Source organism: Mastigoproctus giganteus, chromosome 1, assembly GCF_048544385.1.
Source record: "Mastigoproctus giganteus isolate SK-2022 chromosome 1, ASM4854438v1, whole genome shotgun sequence".
Taxonomy (NCBI): Eukaryota; Metazoa; Arthropoda; class Arachnida; order Uropygi; family Thelyphonidae; genus Mastigoproctus; species Mastigoproctus giganteus.
Window position 1 is genome coordinate 188,097,814 of NC_143575.1, and position 23,568 is coordinate 188,121,381.

Genomic DNA, 23,568 nt, shown 5'->3' on the forward strand with positions numbered 1-23,568 from the left:
CTTGATTTGGACTCTTGATACCTGATTGTGACTTTTTGTGTTTTTTTAGGATTAAATTTGTGAAGTATAAATATGTTGTTGTAAAATACAGAGGGGTTGCTAAGGTTTGTTGTATATATTTCATGTGGGGTTCCATTGTCTACAGCAACAGCTGTAACAATTGAGAATTGTCCTCTACTAGGAGCCACAGAAAAATTATCTTTCTTTGAATTTTATAATTTTCTACAATCAGTTTTGTTGAAGCAGTCCACTTAAGTTTTTTTTAAAAGATACAGCCAGCATGTTACTGTGATTTTGGTAAAAGAGGTTTTATTAAGAAAGTATGACCTTTCATTTGCAGTACTACATCGACTTTAGCTTTTCTTACTTTGGTTGCATTTTCATTTGCTCTGATTGCATGAAGCAGCAGCAGTGCACTTTTCAGTCTAATTTTTTTGTGGCATTTTTCTTTGGGCAGTGCACGGTCCTTTCCAAATTTCATTTTTGAATAGTTCATAGTTTACTAGTTACAGATGATTCAGAAAAACTTAGTAATTTCTTTATGTCAATGCACCAGCTCTGGTTCTCAGCCTCACCCATATTCTGGTGCATTATTGCAAACAACTAAACATGTGAAACTTATTTTCAACTGATATAAAACAGGTGGGCAGCATATTTTTTGTCTACATTTGAATTTGGATAAAAAGTTCGCAATTTGCGATTATTACTAGAGGTAGAATAATTCTCCACCTTACTAGGGATAAGTGGTAGCTTACTTTGCTTATTTCTTAAATACTTTTGTCGGTATTCAGAGAGAATATTTGGTATTATTATTCATGTACATATTGTGTATATGTGTATACATAATTTATATCAGTAAATTTTCTTATTTTAATCACTTGTAGCATTTTTATTCTTAAGTATTGATGTCTTTTAATTATTTATAGAACACAAGATGTTGACAACTGTCCTGTTTTTTATTGCATTATTGTGGATAGTTATATGCTTCTTTGATGTTATATTTAAGGTAAGAATTAAATCATTATATAGCTCAAATACCTTTCACAGTTAAAGTATATAATTGATTATAGTCAATTTCTTTTATAATATTTATCACCAAATTACTTTCACACAAATTACTTATGATTTGTGTGAAAACTTAGATTTTTATGTGAGAAGATTGACTATTGGCAACCAGAATGGTGTACTGATCTGTTTTTATTCCTAAATTATAGCTATATTATTATATTCCTAAAACCAGCATGGAATGCAGCACCTTTCAGTACACACACTTCTGCAGATACAGTATACCAATATATTGGTTTTATTTGCCCGTGAGGTGGATGCACTGTAAAACCAATAACAACAAGAATGTTTTTGTTATTGATTTTTAACCATTGACCATTGACAGACAAAATGGTGTACTGATTTGTTTCTACTCCCAAAGGATAGCCATATTATTAAACTGCTAAAATCAGAATGGAATGCAGCACTACCTTTGATTAAACAAACTTTTGCAGATAAAATACAGGTGCATTTTGTCCTATGATGCAGATGCACTTTAAAACCAATAACAGCAACGCAATACAGGAGTAATTTTTTAAGAGAGTGTAGGTGGGAGGAATTCCCAAAGAATGATGCCTGAGACGACAGGCACCATATATCTTAGACCTTCAGTAGTATAAATACAAAATTATAATTATATACAAGGTAAAATCTAAAAGATATTTCTTGGCTAATTGCCTAAGAGTATGAAGGAGTTTGTTTATGCACACACGTCATTTCTACTACCAATTGCTTCTCTCTCTCTCTTATTAGAAGCAAATTGGCTATTGGGTACATTACCCGTGCATAAACAAACTCCTTCATAATCTTAGGCATTTAGCCAAGAAATATCTTTTAGATTAAACCATGCACACCATAAGGGATCTCTCATATTGTGAAGTTATACTTCATAACTGGTTTGTCACTATTGCAACAACAGGGTACCTGCCCACCCACCAATGAGAAGCCAATAAGCTTTGAAATGGTTTTGTGTGGGTGGTCGTATCCACTGAGAATAAGTAACAATAGTTTTCTCCATAGGTGAAGTGTTACTTATTCAAGGTATTGCAATACCATGGCAACTCGTTGTGAAGGTATTCACAAGATGAGATATAATTAAAACTAGTAGAAATGTGTGTGCATTACCCATGCATAAATAAACTTCTTAATATACAAGGTGATAATTTTAAATGAAAATACATGAAGCAAAAAAAGGGGAGACCTGCAATTGGCAAGTAATACTCTTTATTCTGCACTATTGTTTCCATCTACTGATAATCTATAAAACTACATGCACAATTTGTGGTTTTATAGATTTGCAATTTTTATTTAGAGAGAAAAATTTCATGTGCATGCACGGTTTATGCAGTAAATAAACATGGTATTCAGCATAGAGGAGTTTTGAGATTATTTTCTGCCATGTACTTATGGCAGAAAATAATCTCAAAACAGGATTGTTTAAAACTACTTAGCTTGATTTTTGTAGGCAATTTTGATGTAAAAAAAAAAAAAAAAAAGTAAAGTGCAGCCATTATCAACCCACTGCAGGATGGGAGTCTCCTCAACAATTCATGCTGAGGGAAATGGACCATAATCTGCCACGCTGGTCCAGTGCGGGTTGGCAGATCGACCGTATTCAGCAGTCAGGGGCTTGAACCCCCGTCTACTCAAAGAGCGTGTGTTACTGCACTCCCGCTCCTGACCACTCGGCTACGGAGGCAGTCATTTTGATGTAAGGCATCATCAAAATCTACAATATAAACGCTTGTAAAAACATTTAGGGAAAAGATTTGAATGTGAATATAGTGAGTAAATGTCAATGATAACAATAATAGGCAGTCATGTTTATATATTGACTGTTGTAACAATTAGCACAAGTCCACATAAGTTACTATGTAGGCTTGCACAACAAAGGAACGTCGTGGCAGTTATCACGTAGCAATGAGGAAAGTAAAACTGTTTCTGTACATACTGCATGCCATGCACAGCAACTTTTGCCATCAGACTGTGAAAAATGAAGCCATTACTTTGGATGGTTACTGGAAAAGTGGAAGACCTCACTGGATTTTCTTCTCTGATGTTTGGTTTCATCTGTGCTGTACAGAAACTATGCAGCATACGATAGGCTCTGCACTCCGAGAAGATTGAAGTGAGATGGTACAATAACCTATATAAGATTATTGGACTATCTTTTTCACAGAAACAATAACCTCTAGGCAGTATACATAGTTTAGCTCAGTCCATGAATTCTTGGGACACCTCACTGAGGAAGAGATCATGGTTTCAGCAAGATAGCTCAACAAGCTACACAAACTGAACATGAGCTACCACTTGTGAACTCCAAGCAAGAGAGAGATAGGTAGCTCTTGTTCAGAGATCACATAACTTCAAAGGAGGAAGAATGCCATCAGCAATGAGTTTGTTCAAGCCATTTGAAGCCTTAAATACCCCAGTCAGATCTCTTTGCAGGCGCCTAGGCTCCAGATGCTGCAGTTTGCAGAACTGAAGTCTTTCTTGGTAAGAGCACCTTTTTGCCTTTTTGTACTGCTCGCCAATCTTGTTTCCCTTCTCTGTAACCTTTCTAGCAGATCCTTATCCATCCTTAAATGAGGCCTCCAGCCTGTATGCAGTACTCAAGGTGCAGCCTTGTACACAGGGATAATCACCTCCTTATTCCTCCTAGCAAAAAGTTCCCATATATCATTTCTTAAATCCCACGAATTGCCATGGCAGCCTATGTGCACTACTAAGAGAAATTCATATCTGAATGCACAATTACCCCTAGGCTTTTCCATTTTCCACTATCCTAACTTAACACAGTTGGTACATTAATCTGGGAATACTGTTACTCATATATGCAGTACCTTGCATTTGTCAAAATAAAACATCAACTGTTATTTCTCAAACCATTTGCCTAATTTTTCTAGATCTTTTGCAGTAGTTTACCTTGATTACTGTCATTAACAACCATGCCAACCTTAGTACCATCTGCCAACTTATACATTAAGCCTCTTTTACCTTCATCAATGTCATTAATAAATATAGAAAGCAACAATGGACCCAGCACTCAACCCTCGGGGATTCTACTAATAACACTGTTCCAGGAGAGCAGTGCCCGTTTCTTAAACATACTACTCCAAGCTACTCCAATTTGTGAAGCAATATTTTATGTGCAATGCAACAGTATCAAATGCATTCCTGAGATCAAGTATATGATATCAAGCCGACCGGGCTAGCCAGGTGGGTAAAGTGCCTGCTTGGCAACCCAAAGGTCGCGGGTTCGAATCCCTCCTCAGGCTTGGATCACAGTAAAATGCAAAAACTTTGGGAGGTGCATTATGGCCACGGAAGCCGATACGCCAACAACTAACAAAAAATAAATAAGTAAATAAATAAAATATGATATCAAAATTATTTTTTGCATTCTGCTACCTTGTTACTGCATCATAGTATCCAAGTAGATTGGTCAGATAAGATCGCCCCTTAACAAATCCCTGCTGTGATTGTAGTATAACTGCACTCCTTTCTAAATGGCCCTGCATTACTTATTTAAATAGTGATTCCATTATTTTCCCTAGAACAGAAATTAAGCTAACAGGTCTGTAATTAAACATGCCACTCTTTGATTCCCTTTGTGAATTGGAGGTACATTCTCACATCTCCAGTCCATAGGGACATCTCCTGAATCCAAGGATGCTCTCATAATTATGCTAAGGGTTTTCTTACCTCCCTTGCTACCTTCCTTAATATAATTGGGTAGATTCCATCTATCCCAGGTGCCTTTTTTATGTTCATCTGCAACAATTTCTTCTCCACTTTCCTTTCAGTTATTACAAAGTCATTTATTTCCTTGTTAAAGTTTAATAAACTTCTGGCATCCCCTTCCCTGAAGAATTCCTCGTGTGTGAATGTAGATGCAGAATACCTATTCAATTTTTCCACAACTTGAGCATGGTCAGCAACAATTAACCCATCAACATCGTGGCCCAACGTGATTCAACCCCACCGACCGGGCTAGCCGGGTGGGTAAAGTGCCTGCCTGGCAGCCCAAAGGTTGCGGGTTCGATTCCCGCCTCAGGCTTGGATCAATTGTACTGCAAAAACCTTGGGAGGTGCATTATGGCCACAGAAGCCTATGTGCCAACAACTACCAAAAAAAAAAAATATTCAACCCCTTCCTTCTGCTATTAATGTAAGCATAGAAGTCTGCTGTTTTTCTTTGCATGCTTTGCCAGAGACTTCTCATAATCTGCCTTAGCTTGACTAATCTCCTTTTTGACTTAATTGTAGGCAAATTTATATCTGTCATAGGCTTCTGTATCACCTGATAATTTATATGCATCCCATGCACTTTTTTTTCTCTGCCCTGTGTCTCAGTAGTTCATCTGACATCCATTTAGGTCTCAGCCTTGAACAGTATTTCTTTGTTGGTATGAAAAGCTTAGTAGCTTCTGTGATTACTTACCTGAATGCTTCCCATTTAGAATTTGCTGTTTATAACATCATCAGTTTGTCCAAATACATAGAATTTAAAAACTGTTTGAGACCACAGTAGTTAAACTTACGATAGCAAAAGCCTTTCCCTTTAGCATTGTCAGTAATTATGTCTAATTAAATTCCACATTAGTACACTGTGCTAGCTGCCACTCAGTGGGCCTTGATGATTCTTAATGCATAAAGAATCACTGCTGATAATCAGATCAAGTGTATTGCTTCCTCCTGTTGTCTCTCTAAAATGCTGCTTTAGAAAACAGTCATCCAAGAAATATACAGAAGTCTTGCTAGGTTTTGAGTGACAAACTCACAAATTCCAGTCAACATCTGGAAAGTTATAAACCTCCATTATGAGATATTCTGATTTGCTGGCCCGCTATTTTTCTGTATAGCTGTTTGGTATATACAGTAGAACCTCACTAATTGGTCACCTTCGGGACCAGAGGGGTGACCAATTAGCGAAATAGACCATTTAGTGATGGAGTAAATAAAAAGTCAATTTGTAACCCTAAAAAACTAGGAATTATTTATTTAGATTAAATTTTAATACATATACAGTAATTTAAAAAAATTACATACATGTATATATATAAGAATACTTTTAACTTAATAAAAAAAAAAAAAAAACTTATTTTCATTATAGTAATTTGAAGTTGTACATACATAATTTATTTGTTTTAAAAAAATCTGTTATTTTTGTTTGTTTTTGGTATTGTCGGTGTTTTTCTGTAGCCAAGTTATAAATTTGTTGTGGTAAAATTATTTTTGGCATTTCTGCTTCTTTTTTGGCATTCATACCAATTGATTATATCTGTCAAGGATTGACTGGCTTCCTTATGGGAAATGGTAGATTTTGTGGGCCTGTCGTCTTCTTCATCTACTACTTCAGTAGATCCCACAGAAACATAAGAGACAATTTCATCATGAGTAAAAATTTCATAATCTACTTCTGTTGCGTCTATATCGCACCAATTTTTGACATCGTCTTCATTTAAGTTTTTGAATATTGGCAAGGATCTGCAAATTTCTATTAAAACTGGTGGTGTGAGACCAGAATCTTCTTGTTCTGCAGAGTCAGGTTGTACTGTTTGAGATGGCCAGAGCTTATTCCAGGCAGATTTTAGCAACTTTTCAGGAACAGTTTGCCATATATCAGCTGTGTTATAGATAACATCCTTTATAGTATATTCCTTCCAGAACTGTTCTACCTCTAAATCGTTTTCACATAATGTCAAGTTCTGTAAAAATAATTTTCTATACCGCCTCTTAAAACTCTCTGTAATGCCCTGGTCCATTGGCTCTAATAGGCTAGTTGTATTAGCTGGAAGAAATATGCAATGAATGTGGTTATGGGATGAAAATTCTTCTAAATCGCCAAGGGGATGGGCAGGAGCATTATCCATTATCAAAAGGACTTTTGCTGGGAGGTTTTTTGTTTCAAGGTAAGAAAGAACTTGGGGACAAAATTCTTCTGTAAACCATTGCTTAAAAATTTTTATTCATCCAGGCATTATTTTGGGCATAATAGTATTAGTATTAGTAACGGCCGTATGGTGCAAGAAAGCCTATGGCTTATGCTGCACCAGCCAAAAAAAAAAAAAAAAAAAAAATCCGAACAAAACAATGATAAAAACAAAAATTAAATAAATAAATAATAATAATTAATAAATAAATAAAAATAATAAAATGAAATTAAAAATTAAATAAAAAGGAAATTAATCCTATCATCCTATGCGCTTCCCTTACCCGAAAGTACTATCCAGATGACCTTTGAATTTCCCCAAACTGTCGGCCTCTACCACCCATGAAGGCAACTTATTCCAGTAATTTATAACTCGCTGGCTAAAATAAAACTTCCTGCAGTCCAATCTAAACATTTCCCCGCGTAACTTGAATTTATGTCCCCTAGTTCTAGCATCATTTATAATCTTGAAAATTTCGTCCTCATTCATTTTACTGATGCCTCTCAGAGCCTTAAACACCTCAATCAAATCTCCTCTAAGGTGTCTAGTTTCCAAACTCTGCAACCCACATATTCGAAGTCTTTCTTCATAAGGATGCCCTTTTGCCGATCTCACCAGGCGAGTTACCCTTCTTTGCACCCTTTCAAGAAGCTCGATGTCTTTCTTTAGGTGCGGTCTCCATACTTGAACACAGTATTCCAAGTGTGGTCTAACATAAGCCTTATATAATGGGATTATCACGTCCCTATCTCTACTTGCAAAAGTTCGATAGATCATCGATAGGACACCATGGGCCTTCCTTGCAACCTGTTTACAATGCTCAGAGAATTTCATGTCTGACCGTATCGTAACACCCAAGTCCCTTTCCTCCAGTACTGGGTTTAGTTGAACTCCACCAAGTGAATAAGTTATTTTGGGATTACTGTTTCCCAGGTGTAATACCTTACACTTTGTTGAATTAAAGCACAGCTGCCATTTTTCTGACCATTCTTGAAGTCTATCTAGGTCTCTCTGAAGAAGCTCAGCTTGACAGTGATCATTAACTACTCTACCAATTTTAACATCATCTGCAAATTTAGACATCACGCCCTCTATCCCTTCATCAATGTCGTTTATGAAAATTAAAAACAACAGTGGTCCTAATACTGATCCTTGGGGAACCCCACTTCTTACATCAACCCAATCTGAGGAATAGCCATTTATCACAACCCTCTGCCTCCTGCCCTGAAGCCATCCTTCTATCCATCTAAGGATTTTCCCAGTGATTCCAACCTGTTCCAGCTTATAAAGCAACCGCTCATGTGGGACTGAGTCAAAAGCTTTGCTGAAATCTAAATAAACAATGTCGAAATTATTCCCTAAATCCAGCTCGTGAGTGACCCTTTCGAAATAGCGAACCAGATTTGTTAAACATGATTTTCCCTTTACAAAACCATGCTGAGTATCCTTGAGAATTTCAATTCTATCCAAATGATCCTGAATTCCACCCTTGATCAATGCCTCCATGATTTTCCCTACTACTGAAGTCAGACTGACAGGTCGATAATTTCCCACTTCACTTTTAGAGCCACCCTTATGTATGGGAGATACATTTGCACTTTTCCAATCCAAGGGAATCTCCCCAGAGTCTAGTGATGCTCGCATAACCAGCCTCAGTGGTTCAATGCACTCGCTTGCCGCCTCTCTCAAGATTATAGGGTATATTCCATCAACTCCAGGAGCCTTACTAGTCTGTAGGCTTGAAAGTTTTTTCATTAAATAATCTTGCGAAATTTCAATATCATTAATTACATATTTTTTAACTTCGCTCCCACAATTTCCCATTGCCACAAAAGGCTTTTCATTTGTAAATATCGATGCAAAATAACTGTTGAGTTCATCTGCAACGGCAGCTGGTGTATTTATTACTATCCCCTTTCCCTTACGTAAAGGTCCGATCTGGTTTGTCCTGCTCTTCTTGGCATTTATATATGTGAAGAATTCTTTATCCTCCCTCTTTGCTCTGTTTGCTAGTGATTTCTCATAAACTGCCTTTGCCTGTCGAACCTTTTCTGTGGCTCTATTACACACCACCTTGTAGCTGTTATAGGCTTCAGTATTTTTTATTGCTCTGTAACGTTTCCATGCCACCTTTTTCTGCTCAAGTAATGTGGCAACTTCACTATTCATCCAACTTGGAACCCTTCTCGTGGAGTATTTTTTTAATGGTATATACGCATTCAAGGCATCTGTGATTAATGTTTTAAAAGCGTACCACAGTTCAATTGTATTCATTCTCTGCGCGATATCTACCCAGTTAATAGAGGCCATGTAGTACCTTAAGGCATCGTAATTTCCTTTTCTGAAATTAAAACCCATTCCTTTGCCTTTTACTTCTGCTACCTCTCTCGTCATCATCCACCGTAGAACTCCGTGATCACTTCCTGCTACTGGTTCCTCTACTGTCAGCCCTGTTATGTCATCTGATTCATGTGTGATGATGAGGTCTAGGATATTCTTTTCTCTAGTACTTTCCCTGACATGTTGATACAAATAACAGTCATCTAGTTGATTTAAAAATTTTGTTCCCCATGTCGAGTTTCCTTCCCATTTACTCCAATCAATTAGAGGCAAATTGAAATCACCCATAATAAGGCATTGACGCTTACTTGCCCATTCCATTTGCATGTAGAGGCTTTTGTCATAGTCTTCACAATCACCTGGTCTGTAGATTACGCCTGTAATATTTTACAGGCAGTAAATATAATTCATGTTCTTAAAAGCATGTGGTTTTTTTGCCTTGCCAATTATTGCTAATGTCATTTTGTGGCCCACACTAGCATTGGAACAAACAAGAATTGTTAAATGCTCTTTCCTTACCTTAAATCATGGGGCTGAAGATTCTGACCCAGATGCCAGTGTTTTTTTGAGGAAGTGCTTTCTGATATAATCCTGACTTGTCACAATTATACACCTGTTCCGTGCACAATCCAAGATCACTTAATACAGGCACTTAGTTTTTCGCGATAACACACTAGGATTTCACTGTTAGCACTCTTTTTCTTTCCTTCAATCTGTAGTTGCCAAATACTGTGCCGCTCCATAAACCTATGGAGCCAATCTTGAATTGCTTTAAAATTTGGGTCACCGTTCAATTTTTGATTCATTTGGTGTGCCTTTTCGATGATAATTGGTCCACTTAATGGAATCCCTTGGGAGCACTGCTGTGTGAACCATATAAACATGGCTTCGTCTAATTTGTCGAGTGTCATTGTAGTCAGCCTTTTTCTTTTCGAAATGTTTCCATCAACAGCCTCTGTTTTGCACATAAATTATTCAATTTTGTCCCCTTTCTTTTTTATATTATTAATCATGGTACGTGGGACACCATACATTTCCGAGAGTTTTGATGCACTTTCACCTTTACGAAGACGTAAAATTTCATATTTTTTGGCAAATCCAGACTTTTATGGGTACGTTTGACAGACATGACTTAAGTCACTCGAATGCACCTAGAAACTTGAACTTACGAAGGGCTATGTGACTGCAAACAGCTCTAATGGAATACATACTGACTAAAAACTAAGTCACAGTGGAAGGGGGGAAGAACTTCTACGAATTAGCTCTAAACAGCCAGCTAGGAAATGATCACAATTGTTTTCTGTTTACTGTTCGGGGAAGGATGGTTTTACTGAGATATGTGTTTGAATCAGTATCTTTCAATTGAGTTCTGAGGAACACGGTTATGACTTTGTTCCCTGTTATTTTCTTTCCCGCCAGCTTCCTACTCTATCACAAATATGCATTAGATTTGGGAATCAAAAAGATATCAAGACAATTCTGGAAAAAAAAAAAAAACTGGTCCTCCAAAGGTGACCAATTACAGAGGGAGGCCATTTAGCAGGTGACCATTTAGTGAGGTTCTACTGTATACTCATCACAGTTGTTTAGGCCTATAATAGACTCCCACTCCCAATTTTGTTTTCCCAGTTCTTATATCACACCAAACTGACTCAGCATTGCACTCGTCACCCATGTAAACTGGATGCACTGCCTTAGATTTAATACAGTAGGTCCTCGTTATAACGTGGTTTGTTTTACACTGGTTTGCTATAATGCTGTTCTTATATTATAACCTGTATCTGACTATAACACTGTCACAAATCACTATAACGCTCTTTTACAGATTGAATTTTTGGCATATTTAATGAAATCGTTTCATTTGATGGGGTCGATAGCTTGAAAATGAGTAGCAAAACAGCATTAAAATATTTCCCACGCTCAGTGAAATTTTCTAGCACGCTAATTTAATTTTAGTACAGAGACTTGTCACGTAGTTCCGTGATCAACATTTTAAAAAATGATCAAGTATATTGCTTGTAATATTGCGTTATATGCATTTATCCGAAGTCTAGTCGTCACTCAGTACGGTATTAGACATAGTGCATAACGGACAGTTTACTCGAACATTGAATCATATTTAATGCAACCAACGCAGTTACATTTTCGAAGAGTTAATAATGGTGGATAAGAATGAAAAAGCAACATCTGTACGCAATACGAAGACTACAAATGTAAGAAAAAGACTGAATTTGAAAATTAAATTAGATGTTTTGAAGCAAATTGATTCCAGTCAACAACAAGCAGATGTGTGCCATAATTTAGGACTGGCAAGTTTAACTGTAAGAACAATTATAAAAAATAAAGAATTAATTTTAGCAGCGGGAAAGACAGCTGTTCTACTGCAAGCAGCTAGGGCTAGGCCGGCTAGTAGGATTGAAATGGGGAGACTTTAACTAATTTTATTGAAGATAATATCCAATGCAGAATTCAGTTAAGTTAAATATTATAAAAAAAAGAGAGAGAGAGAGAGAGAGCGAGAGAGAGACATTAGCGTATATGATGATCTGAAGAAAACTCACCTAAAAAAAAATGTGGAACCATTTAAAACTAGCAAGGGGTGGTTGAATAGATTTAAAATGCAGGGAGAAGCCGCAAGTGCAGATCAAGGAGCCGAAACTTTCAAAAAAGAACTTGTTAAAATTATTGAAGAGGGGTATTATGTGCTATATTTCTCAACAAGTTTTTAACATAGATAAAACAGGACTTTTTTGGAAACGAATGCCTAAAAGAAGTTTTATATTGAAAGAAGAAAAAAACATGCCAGGTTTAAAAGCGGTGAAGGATTGGTTGACTTTATTGTTGGGTGGTAATGCTGCAGGGGATTTAAAATTAAAACCCCTTTTGGTTTACCAGGAAGAGGACCAAAGTACAACCCAAAATCGACACATTTTTCATGATTAAATTCATCAATTAAATTAAATCAATTGAGATCAATTAAATTCACAATTTTAATAGGAATTTTAAGTTTAATTTGATACGCTTGATCACTTGATCTGGTTATCAGCAGTGCTTCTTTATAATTATATACGTATGTAATGCAGAATATTTTATATGTACAATTATTTGAATATTAAATATGTTGACCAACATTTGTGTATCTTTTCACTACCATTTATTATTGATTAGGAAATATCCTATGTCACCGACCGCAACCCACAAATACATATGTATTTGTATACGTATGTCATTAGTTCCAACGTGTACAACAATATCACCTTTTGTGGTATTAGAGCACGTGAAGTATTAGAATCGTTGCACATCACGTGCTCTAATACTTCAGTCAACAAAAGCAGTGGATGTTGTGTACACCCTATTATTGAAGTAACCATTCTCATGAGTGACAAACGTTGGCAACGTTTGCATATGTCACAACCACAGGCTTCAGTTTTTGTAGATATACGTAATACTTTATAAAACCGTTATTCGTTCGAATATTGCAGGCATTGTTTTTGTATATAGTGATAGGGAATTCAAATTTTTAATTGAGGTAGCTAGGTAGCTATAACGTATAATTATAGAAACAGTAATACGCTTCACTGTTTCTATTAGATAGTGTAGTATTGAAATTTAATTAATTTAATTTATTGATTTTATTAATTTAAAGTATCATGCCCCAAACTAGAGCAGCAAAGCAACGGGCACAAAGTGGCAGGAGTGCTGTGACTCGGGGGAGAACTGAGGGGGGCAATTCTCCAACGCATCACAGCCTAAAACAATGTGCAACTTGTGAAATGTTTGTCGAACTATCTGGAGCGGAACATGATATTGCCATGGGGGATGTCTTTGTGTGTGCGCGATGTAAGGAGTGTAAGGAAATCAGGCGACAACTCAGCGTTGTTATGGGCCTATATGAGAGTTTGAAGGACAGGGTGGATGCCCTCGAAAGATCTAAATTGAGGGGCCCATCGGGCTCTCAGCTGCCCACATCAACGCCAGAGCTTGCACTTGGTCATCACGCAACACAGCGGCAACCCCCAAGGCAGAATGCGCTGTTCCCTCAGGAACTAGTAGTTGTTGGTGACTCTATTGTCAGGGAAACGGGGAACATGCTTTGTAAAAAGGATAGGTGGAACAGGACCAGGGTATGTCTGCCAGGGGCAAAGATTGATGACGTTGTAGAGCAGATATCATCTTTTAAGGGCACAAAAGGTGATATAGTTGTACACGTTGGCACTAATGATATCAAGAGTAGGAGACCGGCAGAATTGCTTAATAAGTACAGGTCACTGTTGAAAAAAAGCCGTGAAATAGGGTTGAATTTGAAAGTGTTTGCAATTCTGCCCAGACACGATAGGAGGGAGTATATGATGAGAGCCTTGTCGATCAATTCGGCCCTGGAAAGATTGTGCAAGGCTCAAGGGATAGAATTTTTTTCAGCCTGGACTGTACTTGTTAACAGGAGAGACTGCTTCTACAGGGATGGGATACACTTAAATAGAAAGGGTGCAAGAATATTTGCTGATGCTATCGAGGCAGTGTTAGGTGGGTCGGAAAACTGATAGCTTGGGGGGATACAAGGACTAATAGTTTAACAGTAGCCGTAGGCAGAGGTGAGGGTGATTCTTGCACAACTTCTATTAGAATAAGTAGCGACCTGGAGCGTGGGGTGTTGGGGGTTTCAGGGACGGGTGGTGGTCATCGTGGAACGGGTGGGTATATGGGATGTGTTAGGGTAACAAAGAATAGGAGTAGGAGCATGTATGCTTGCATGTATACAAATGCTAGAAGTATAGTAAATAAATTTGATGAATTTGAAGTGTTGGTCAAGACATCCAAGGCGGATATTGTTGGAATATCAGAGACATGGTGTCACACTGATATAAGGAATGCCGAACTGGAATTTGGGGAGTACAATGTGTACAGAAAGGATAGAAAGGATAGGAAGGGAGGAGGTGTTATGCTGTTAATTAAGAAAAACATAAAATCAAGAGAAGTGCATCCAGTTGATATAGATGAACAGTGCACTGTTGAGTCTGTGACTTAAGCACTGCGAAAGCACAAATAAGAGTAGGAGTGTGTTATAGGCCTAATGACTCGAATGAGTACAATGAACAATTGTACAGAGAAATAGAGTGGGCTAGTAAATCGGAATGTCTTATAATGGGGGATTTCAACTTCCCAGATATTGACTGGAACTTGTGGGTTGGTCACTCACACACTAGTCAGACTTTTCTGGATTTATTCGATGATTGTTTTCTGCAGCAGCATGTTCGAGAGGCAACCAGAGAAAGTAATACTCTTGATCTGGTTATCAGCAGTGATCATTCATGTATTAGGAATTTGCAGATAAAAGAACCACTAGGTGGCAGTGATCACAGTGTACTGACGTGGGATTTACTTAAAGATTTAATTACCATCAGGGGTAAAGGAAAGGGTTTTTGCTTCCGTAAAGGCGAGTACAGTGGTCTCTGACAGTTTTTAAATTCTGTACAGTGGGATCAACTGTGACAATGTTAACAACAGAAAATTCTAAGTGGGAAGTATTCAAGGAATTAATCGTGGATGCTACTCAAAGTTTCATACCTATTAAGAAATATTGTTCAAGGTTTAGGCCTAAATGGTTGTCAAATGAACTAATGAGACTCGTAACAGAGAAGAAAAATGCATGGGATGCATACAAATTAACACGTGACACAGAAGCCTATGATAGCTACAAGTTGATCTGTAACCAAATTACAAAGGAGGTTAGGCAGGCGAAGGCAGATTACGAGAAATCCTTGGCAAAAGATGCTAAGAAAAACAGCAAGGATTTCTTTACTTATATAAACTCTAAAAGGAAGAGGATGAATCTTATTGGTCCACTTGACATAGATGGTTCGACTGTTGATGATCCTGCTCAGATAGCAAACAAACTGAATGAGTATTTTGCATCTACATTCACACGTGAGGAATTATTAAGGTTTGAAAATGGCAGAAGGTTATCAAATTGTAGCAGGATACTTAATGATTTTGTAATAACTGAGAGCAAAGTGGAAGAGAAATTGTTGAAGTTAAACGTAAGAAAAGCACCTGGGGTGGATGGGATCTATCCAGTTATATTAAAGGAGGCGGCAAAGCAACTAAGCAAACCGTTAGCCATAATTATGAGAGCATCCTTGGACTCAGGGGAGGTTCCCACGGACTGGAGATGTGCAAATGTATCCCCAATTCACAAAGGGGGATCAAAGGGTGACACGGGTAATTACAGACCAGTTAGTTTAACTTCTGTTCCGGGTAAAATAATGGAGTCGCTGGTTAAAGTTGCATTGCAGGATCATCTAGACAAGACTGCAGCAATAATTCAGACACAGCATGGGTTTGTTAAGGGAAAGTCTTGTCTGACAAATTTGATAGGATATTATGATGTGGTTACAAAGGAACTAGATGCAAAAAATAATTTTGATATCATATATTTGGATTTCAGGAAAGCTTTTGACACTGTTGCGCAAGGAAGACTATTGTACAAATTGGAGCAGAATGGTATTAAGGGTAAGTTGCTACAATGGATAAAAGGATGGTTAAGTGGGAGAAGAGAGAGGGTAGTAATCAATGGGTGCTGCTCTTCTTGGACTAATGTTATTAGTGGAGTCCCACAGGGTTCGGTGTTGGGTCCACTGTTGTTTTGTATATTTATCAATGATATTTATGAAGGAATATCAGGCTTAGTGTCGAAGTTTGCAGATGATACAAAGGTTGGCAGGGTTGTTAATGACAGTAATGGCAGTGTGCTACTGCAACAGGATCTAGATAATTTGGGCAGATGTGCTAAGAAGTGGCAACTGAAGTTTAACCTTGACAAATGCTAAGTACTGCATATGGGTAGAAGTAACCCCAGAGAAACGTACTAACTGTGTGGTACTACACTTAAGGTGGTAGAAAATGAAAAAGACCTGGGAGTAATTGTGCAGGCAGATATGAAGTTTTCTGAGCAATGCAGACAGGCTGCCAGGGCAGGTCATGGGGTTTTGTCAATGATATATAGGAATTTTGCTAGCAGGGAAAAGGAGGTGACTATCCCTCTGTATAAGGCAATGGTCAGGCCACGCCTTGAGTACTGCGTACAGGTCTGGAGGCCTCATTTTAGGAAGGATGTAGATTTACTTGAGCATGTACAGAGAAGGGCAACAAGATTAGTGAGGGGAATGAAGGGATCCTCTTATCAAGAGAGGCTTAAGTTCTGCAAATTGCAGTGGCTGGAGACTAGGCACCTGCAAGGTGATCTGATTGAGGTGTATAAGGCCTTGAATGGGTTCAGCACGCTAAATTCTGATGGGATCCTTCCACTTGTTCAGATAACGAACCTAAGGGGGCATAAATTCAAATTTAGAAAAGACAGATGTAGATTGGATGTGCGGAAATTTGCCTTTAGTCAGCCGGTGGTTAATTGCTGGAACAAACTTCCATCTGTCGTTGTGGAAGTTGATAGGTTGAATAAATTTAAGAAACTAGACAGGCATTTGGAGGGAATGGTGTGATTTTTTTTTTTTTTTTTTGGCTGATGCTGCATAAGCTTATACATTTGCTTTCTTGCATCACATGGCACTACTACTGCTACTACATCAACAAGTACAGGTCAATGTTGAAAAAAAATCGCTTGTTAGGGTTGGATTCTGCCCAGACACGATAGGAGGGAGTATATGATGAGAGCCGTGTCGATCAATTCGGCCCTGGAGAGATTGTGCAAGACTCAAGGGGTAGAATTTTTTTCAGCCTGGACTGTGCTTGTTGACAGGAGAGACTGCTATTTCAAAAAGGGATGGGGTACACTTGAATAGAAAGGGTGCAAGAATATTTGCTGGTGCTATCGAGGCACCGTTAGGTGGGTCAGAAAACTGCCAGCTTGGGGGGTAATATAGACTAAAAGGTTAACAGTGGCCGCAGGCAAAGACAAACTGATTCTTGCACTGCTTCTATTAGAATGAGCAGCAGCCTGGAAAGCAAGTCAATGGAGATTTCCATGACTGCTGGGAGTCATTGTGGAACAAGTAAATACATGGACTGTGTTAGAGTAACTAAGTGTAGAAACAGGTGCATGTATACTTGCATGTACACCAATGCTATGAGTATAGTTAATACATTTGATGAGCTTAAAGTGCTAGTCAAGACATCAAAGGCAGATATTGTTGGGATATCAGAGACGTGGTGTCACATAGACATAAGCAGTGCAGAATTGTAATTTGGAGAGTACAATGTGTACGGAAAGCATAGACAGGACAGGAAGGAGGGGGTTTTGCTGTTAGTTAAGAAACACATAAAATCTAAGGAAGTGCATCCAATTGCTGTTGGTGAAGAATGCAGTGTTGAGTCTGTTTGGTGTGACATAAGCACTGGGAAAGGAAAAATGAGAGTAGGTGTATGTTATAGGCCTAATGAATCTGATGAGTATGATGAGCAGTTGTGCAGAGAAATAGTGGGCCAGTAAATCAGAATGTCTAATAATGGGGGATTTTAACTTTCCAGATATTGACTGGAACTTGTGGGTTGGTTTTTCACTCGTACACTAGCAAGACTTTTGTGGATTTATTGGATGATTGTTTTCTACAGCAACATGTTCGAGAGGCAACCAGAAGGAGTAATACTCTTGATCTGATTATCAGCAGTGATTATTCGTGCATTAAGTATTTGCAGATGGAGGAGCCACTAGGTGACAGTGATCAGAATGTACTGATGTGGGAATTACTTAAAGATGTAACTGCCATCAAGGCTAAAATATCTCAATAGCACAGTGGTTAGGGCTCTTGCCTCTAAGATTATCATGTTGGGTTCCAGTTCCACTAATATTCTTTATGGCTACTGTAGCCGAGTGGTCAGACGTGCAGGTGCATTAGTACATGTGCCTTGAATGACCAGGGTTCAGGCCTGTGACTGCTAAATACGGTGCTGTTTTTTGTATTTCTCTGTCATGTGAACTCCTCTGACCGCGTGTTATTCCCGGAGTATAAACAGAATATTTATTTATTTAGAGAGAAGGGCTATTGCTTTTGTAAAGGTGACTACAGGGGTCTCAGACAGTTTTTAAATTCTGTACAGTGCGATCAACTGATGATGTTACCAATGTTGAATTCTAAATGGTAAGCCTTCAGGGACTTAATTTTGGTGGCTACTAGGCTTTTCATTTCAACTAAGAAATGAAAGCTTTAGGCCTAAATGGATGTCAGATGAACTAATGATGCATGTGGCAGAGAAGGAAAATGTATGATACTTTATATGGGATGCATATAAAGTATCAGGTGACACAGAAGCCTATGGCAGGTATAAACTAGTCTGTAATCAAGTCACAAAGGAATTTAGGCAGGCGAAGGCAGATTATGAGAAATAATTGGCCAAGGATGCAAAGAAAAATAGCAAAGAGTTCTTTACTTATGTAAACTCTAGAAGGAAAGGGATGAATCAGATAGGACCACTTAACATAGATGGGTTGACTATTGATGATCATGCTAAGGTAGCTGATAAACTGAATGAGTATTTTGCATCTACATTCACACATGAGGAGTTATTCAATGAGGGGAGTGCCTGAACTTTATAAAACTCTAAAAGGGAGCTAAGTGATTTTGTAATAACTGAGAGCAAAGTGGAGGAGAAATTGTTGAAGTTAAACATAAAAAAGGCACCTGGGGTGGACGGGATCTATCCGGTTATATTAAAGGAGGCAGCAAAGGAAGTAAGCAAACCCTTAGCCATAATTATGAGAGCTTCCTTGGACTCAGGGAGGTCCCCAAGCAGCAGTGCATAGCACACGCTTCTTGATTAGACCGGGGTTCGAGCCTGTGACCACCAAATACGGAGGATGCGGGAAAGGTCAGGGAATGACCACCGCATATCCCTAGAGCAATATGGCCTTAGTTGCTAATGCTCCTAAACACCAAATAACAACAACAATGAAGTCCCCATGGACTGGAAGTGTGCAAATGTATCACCAATTCACAAAGGGGGCTCAAAAGGTGACACAAGTAACTACAGACCTGTTAGTTTAGCTTGTGTTTCTGGGGAAAATAATGGAATCACTGGTTAAAGAAGCATTGCATGATCATCTAGACAAGACTGCAGTAAAAGTTAAGAGGAGGTCTTGTCTGACCAATTTGATTGGATACTATGATTTGGTCACAAAAGAACTGAATGCCAAAAATAATTTTGATATCGTATACAGGGTTGTTAAAATTAAAGTATCCCTATGTAGAGGGCTCTCGAGCGAGTTCTAAGTTTCGTACTGAAGAGAAATTTGGACAACAGGTACAATAAAGAATGCGCTCACCATTTATTGGGGAAAAAAAAATAGTTACAAAATTTGTCACTATATGGCGCTGTGGCAATACAAATCACTTGAACAGCTCTAGAATTGTTCAGTGTGTCCTCCATTTTGGTCAACAACAGTTTCCATTCTGAGAACAGCATTTTCTACAGCAGAACGTAACATGTCAAGTGGAATAGCCAGCACATGACATCTAATGCTGTCCTTCAGATCTTCCAGAGTTTGACATCCTTCCCTATACACCTGGTTCTTCAATAAAACCCACAACCAGAAGTCACGTGTGGTTGAGGTCCAGTGATCGGGATGGCCAAGATGTTTGGAAACAGCGCCTGATGACTTGTTCGTCTGTAAAGTGTTGCCTTAGCAATCTTTGGACACAACGGTGGATGTGGGGATGGCACACCATCTTGCATGAATATGGCATCCTGAAGTCCTGGCACCCACATTGTTGCAGCTCTAGTATTGCGAAATTTGCCAACATAATGTTGCTGTCCAGTGACGGAACTGTTCAAAAAAAAATATGGCCCAATCATGAATGCGGCCCTAAATCCACACCACACTGTTATTTTTGGAGAATGCAACGGGACCTCTTGGATAACTCGAGAGTTTTTCTGTTGCCCAAATGTGACAGTTGTACATGTTCACTTGTCGATTTAAGCAGAAGTGGGCTTTATCACTTCAAAGGATGTTCCATGGCCAAGTGATATCCACTGTCATTCGTGCCAGAAACTGAAGTGCGTATGTGAAACGAATATCCGCATCACCATGCTTTAGCTGCTGTAGCATGTGCATCTTGTAAGGATAGTACCGCAACACCTGACGCATTACTAGCCTTACAGTGGAATATGGCATAAATCCACGACAGCCATAGCCAAATCTTCAGCACAAAAGGAGTCCACTCGTTTTCGACCTCTACCTGGTTGAACACAATAAGATGTCCTGTCGCTTCAAATTTCGCAACCATTTTGTGGACAGCACAAACAGTCATATGTGCTTCTGACATTGGAATTCTCTGATAGCCGCAGCTGCATTGTTGCTGTTCTGATAGTACAGCTTCACTAATAGCACGTTTTCCTGCAACGTTGTTGGCAATGCTGGCTGTAGTGCAGGCAAACATCTACTGTGATTTTGAAGAGGCTGCTTTGCTTTTATACAGTACAGTAGAGCTGAGTAGTGGTGCTGTGGCAATAACTTACAATTATGCAAATAACTTACATTATTTGCATAATCATAACTAAGATAGTTACGCGCCATAGAGTGATATGTAAATTTTGTAATTAATATTTTTTTTTTTTTTTTTTTTTCAAATAATGGAGAGCGCATTCTTTATTGTACCTGTTGTCCAAATTTCTCTTTAGTACAAGCCTTAGAACTTGCTCCAGTGCCCTCTACATAGGGATACTTTATAATTTTAACAACCCTGTACTTGGATTTCAGGAAAGATTTTGATACTGTTGCACATGGAAGACTGCTTACAAATTGAAGAGGTATGGCATTAAGGGTAAGTTGCTACAATGGATAAAGAGATGGTTGAGTGGGAGACGACAAAGAATGGTAATCAATGGACACTGCCCTTCGTAGACAAATGTTATTAGTGGAGTTCACCAGGGTTCTGTGTCGGGCCCATTGTTGTTTTGTATATTTATCAGTGATATTGATGAAAGTATATCAGGTTTAATGTTCAAGTTTGCAGATGATACAAAGTTTGGCAGGGTTGTTAACGACAGTAAAGACAGTATGCTGCTCCAACTGGATCTAGATAAGTTCTGGTGAGTATGGGCTTGGCACACCCAGGGTCCTGAGCTGGATATCATCATTCTTCTCTTTTTTGGTGATTCCCTTCTACCTCTCTCTCTCTCTCTCTCTGCCGACCGGGCTAGCCGAGTGGGTAAAGTACCTGCCCAGCAACCCAAAGGTCGCGGGTTCGATTCCCGCCTCGGGCTTGGATCAAAGTACTGCAAAAAACCTTGGGAAGTGCAATATGGCCACAGAAGCCGATGCGCCAACAACTACCAAATCAAAAACCAAATCTCTCTCTCTCTCTCTCTCTCACACACACACACACACACATAGAGTAACTCAGAAGTTTTTTTTTTGGCTAGTGCAGCAAGAGCCTCATGCTTCCTTGCACCATATGGCTAATTGAAATAATAATAAATAAGGTTGGGCAAATGGGCTGAGAAGTGGCAACTGAAGTTTAACATTGACAAATGTAAAGTACTGCATATGGGTAGCAATAACCGAAGAGAAACCTACCGTATTGTACCACACTCAGGGAAGTGGAAAGTGAAAAAGACCTGGGGGTAATTGTGCAGTCAAATATGAAGTTCGCTGAGCAGTGCAGACGGGCTGCCAGGGCAGGTCATGGAGTTTTGTCAACGATATTTAGGAATTTTGCTAGCAGGGACATGGATGTGATTATCCCGTTATATAAGGCAATGGTCAGGCCACACCTAGAGTACTGTGTCTGGAAGCCTCATTTTAGGAAGGATGTAGAGTTGTTAGAATGAGTACAAAGAAGGGCAACAAGATTAGTGAATGGAACAAAGGAGTGCTCTTACGAAGAAAGGCTTAAGTTTTGCAAATTACAGTGTCTGGAGACTAGGCACCAGCGAGGTGATCTGATAGAGGTGTATAAAGCATTGAATGGTTTGAGCATGCTCAATGCTGATGGGATTCTTCCTCTCGCTCAGAATAATCACCTGAGAGGGCATAAATTCAAATTGAGGAAAGACAGATGTAGGATAGACGTGCGGAAATTTGCCTTTAGCCAGCGAGTGGTTGGTTGGTGGAACAGACTTCCATCCCTTGTCGTGGAAGTTGATAGCCTAAATAAGTTTACGGCATATTTATAGAAAGGCTGATGCAATACCTTTGCTTTGTAACAAACAAAATGACTGTAATCAAACAATATCTTATACATTTCACTAAAAATGTTATTTTTTTTAAGGTGATGTAGTTTTTTGTCCTTCACTGTAGATTCTTAAATGCAGTGATACATATACACTATCAAGTTTTACCTTATGCTACAAGTTCCAGATATACACTGTGCTGCCACTTTATTAGGTACACCTACCTAGTAGCGTGTTGAGCCTCCTTTAGCCTTCAAAACAACCTCAATTCGTTTACAATTGGATTGAACAAGATGCTGAAAACGTTGTGCAGGAACGGAGTACCATGCAGACATGAGTGTGTCACGCAGTTCCTTGAGATTCGACAGAGGTGTAGGCCTGCAGCGAACAGCCCTTTCCAGCTCATCCCAAAGATGTTCAATAGGATTGAGATCTGCGGACTGAGCTGGCCACTGCAGCAAAGAAACGTCATTGTCATCTTCCTGGAACCATTCCATAGTGATTCGGACTTTGTGCACTGGCGCATTATCCTGCGGGCCGCCTCCTTAGCCAGGTGGGAAGGAGCAGCAGTGCGTAGCACACGCTTCTTGATTAGACCGGGGTTCGAGCCCGTCACCACCAAATACGGAGGATGCGGAAAGGTCAGGGAATGACCACTGCATATCCCGGAGCAATATGGCCTTAGTTGCTAATGCTCCTAAAAACCAAATAACAAATAGCATTATCCTGCTGGAAGTAACCATCTGACTGAGGATAAACTGTCAACATGAAAGGTGCACTAGTTCAGCAACGATGTTTAGGTACGATGTGGGCATTCCGACTTGAGTCTGAGTATCAATGAACCCAACTTGTGCCAAGAAAACTTTCCCCACACCATAACACTGCCCCCACCACCTTGCACAGTAGTCTTCAGACATGACGGGTCCATGGATTCATGTTGTTTTTGCCAAATTCTGAGCCTTCCATCAACACGATGCACCAGGAACTTCGACTCGTCAGCCCAAAGAACTGTTTTCCAATCTTTGATAATCTAGTGCTTGTGTTGCTATGCCCACAGGAGGCGTACTCTCTTGTTCTTCATTGTTAACAAAGGTACACGATGTGGCCATTGGCTGTTATAGCCCAT

At 39.0% G+C, this 23,568-nt stretch overlaps 1 protein-coding gene across 1 annotated transcript in view; it reads left to right on the top strand.

Moving 5' to 3' along the window:
* Nucleotides 1–23,568, top strand: part of S2P (membrane-bound transcription factor site-2 protease) — a 168,744-nt gene that overhangs the window by 26,393 nt on the left and 118,783 nt on the right. Inside the window, exon 3 of the mRNA XM_090390136.1 lies at nt 927–1,006. Coding sequence (XP_090246262.1) covers nt 927–1,006 — 80 coding nt within the window. The remainder of the gene's footprint in view (nt 1–926; nt 1,007–23,568) is intronic.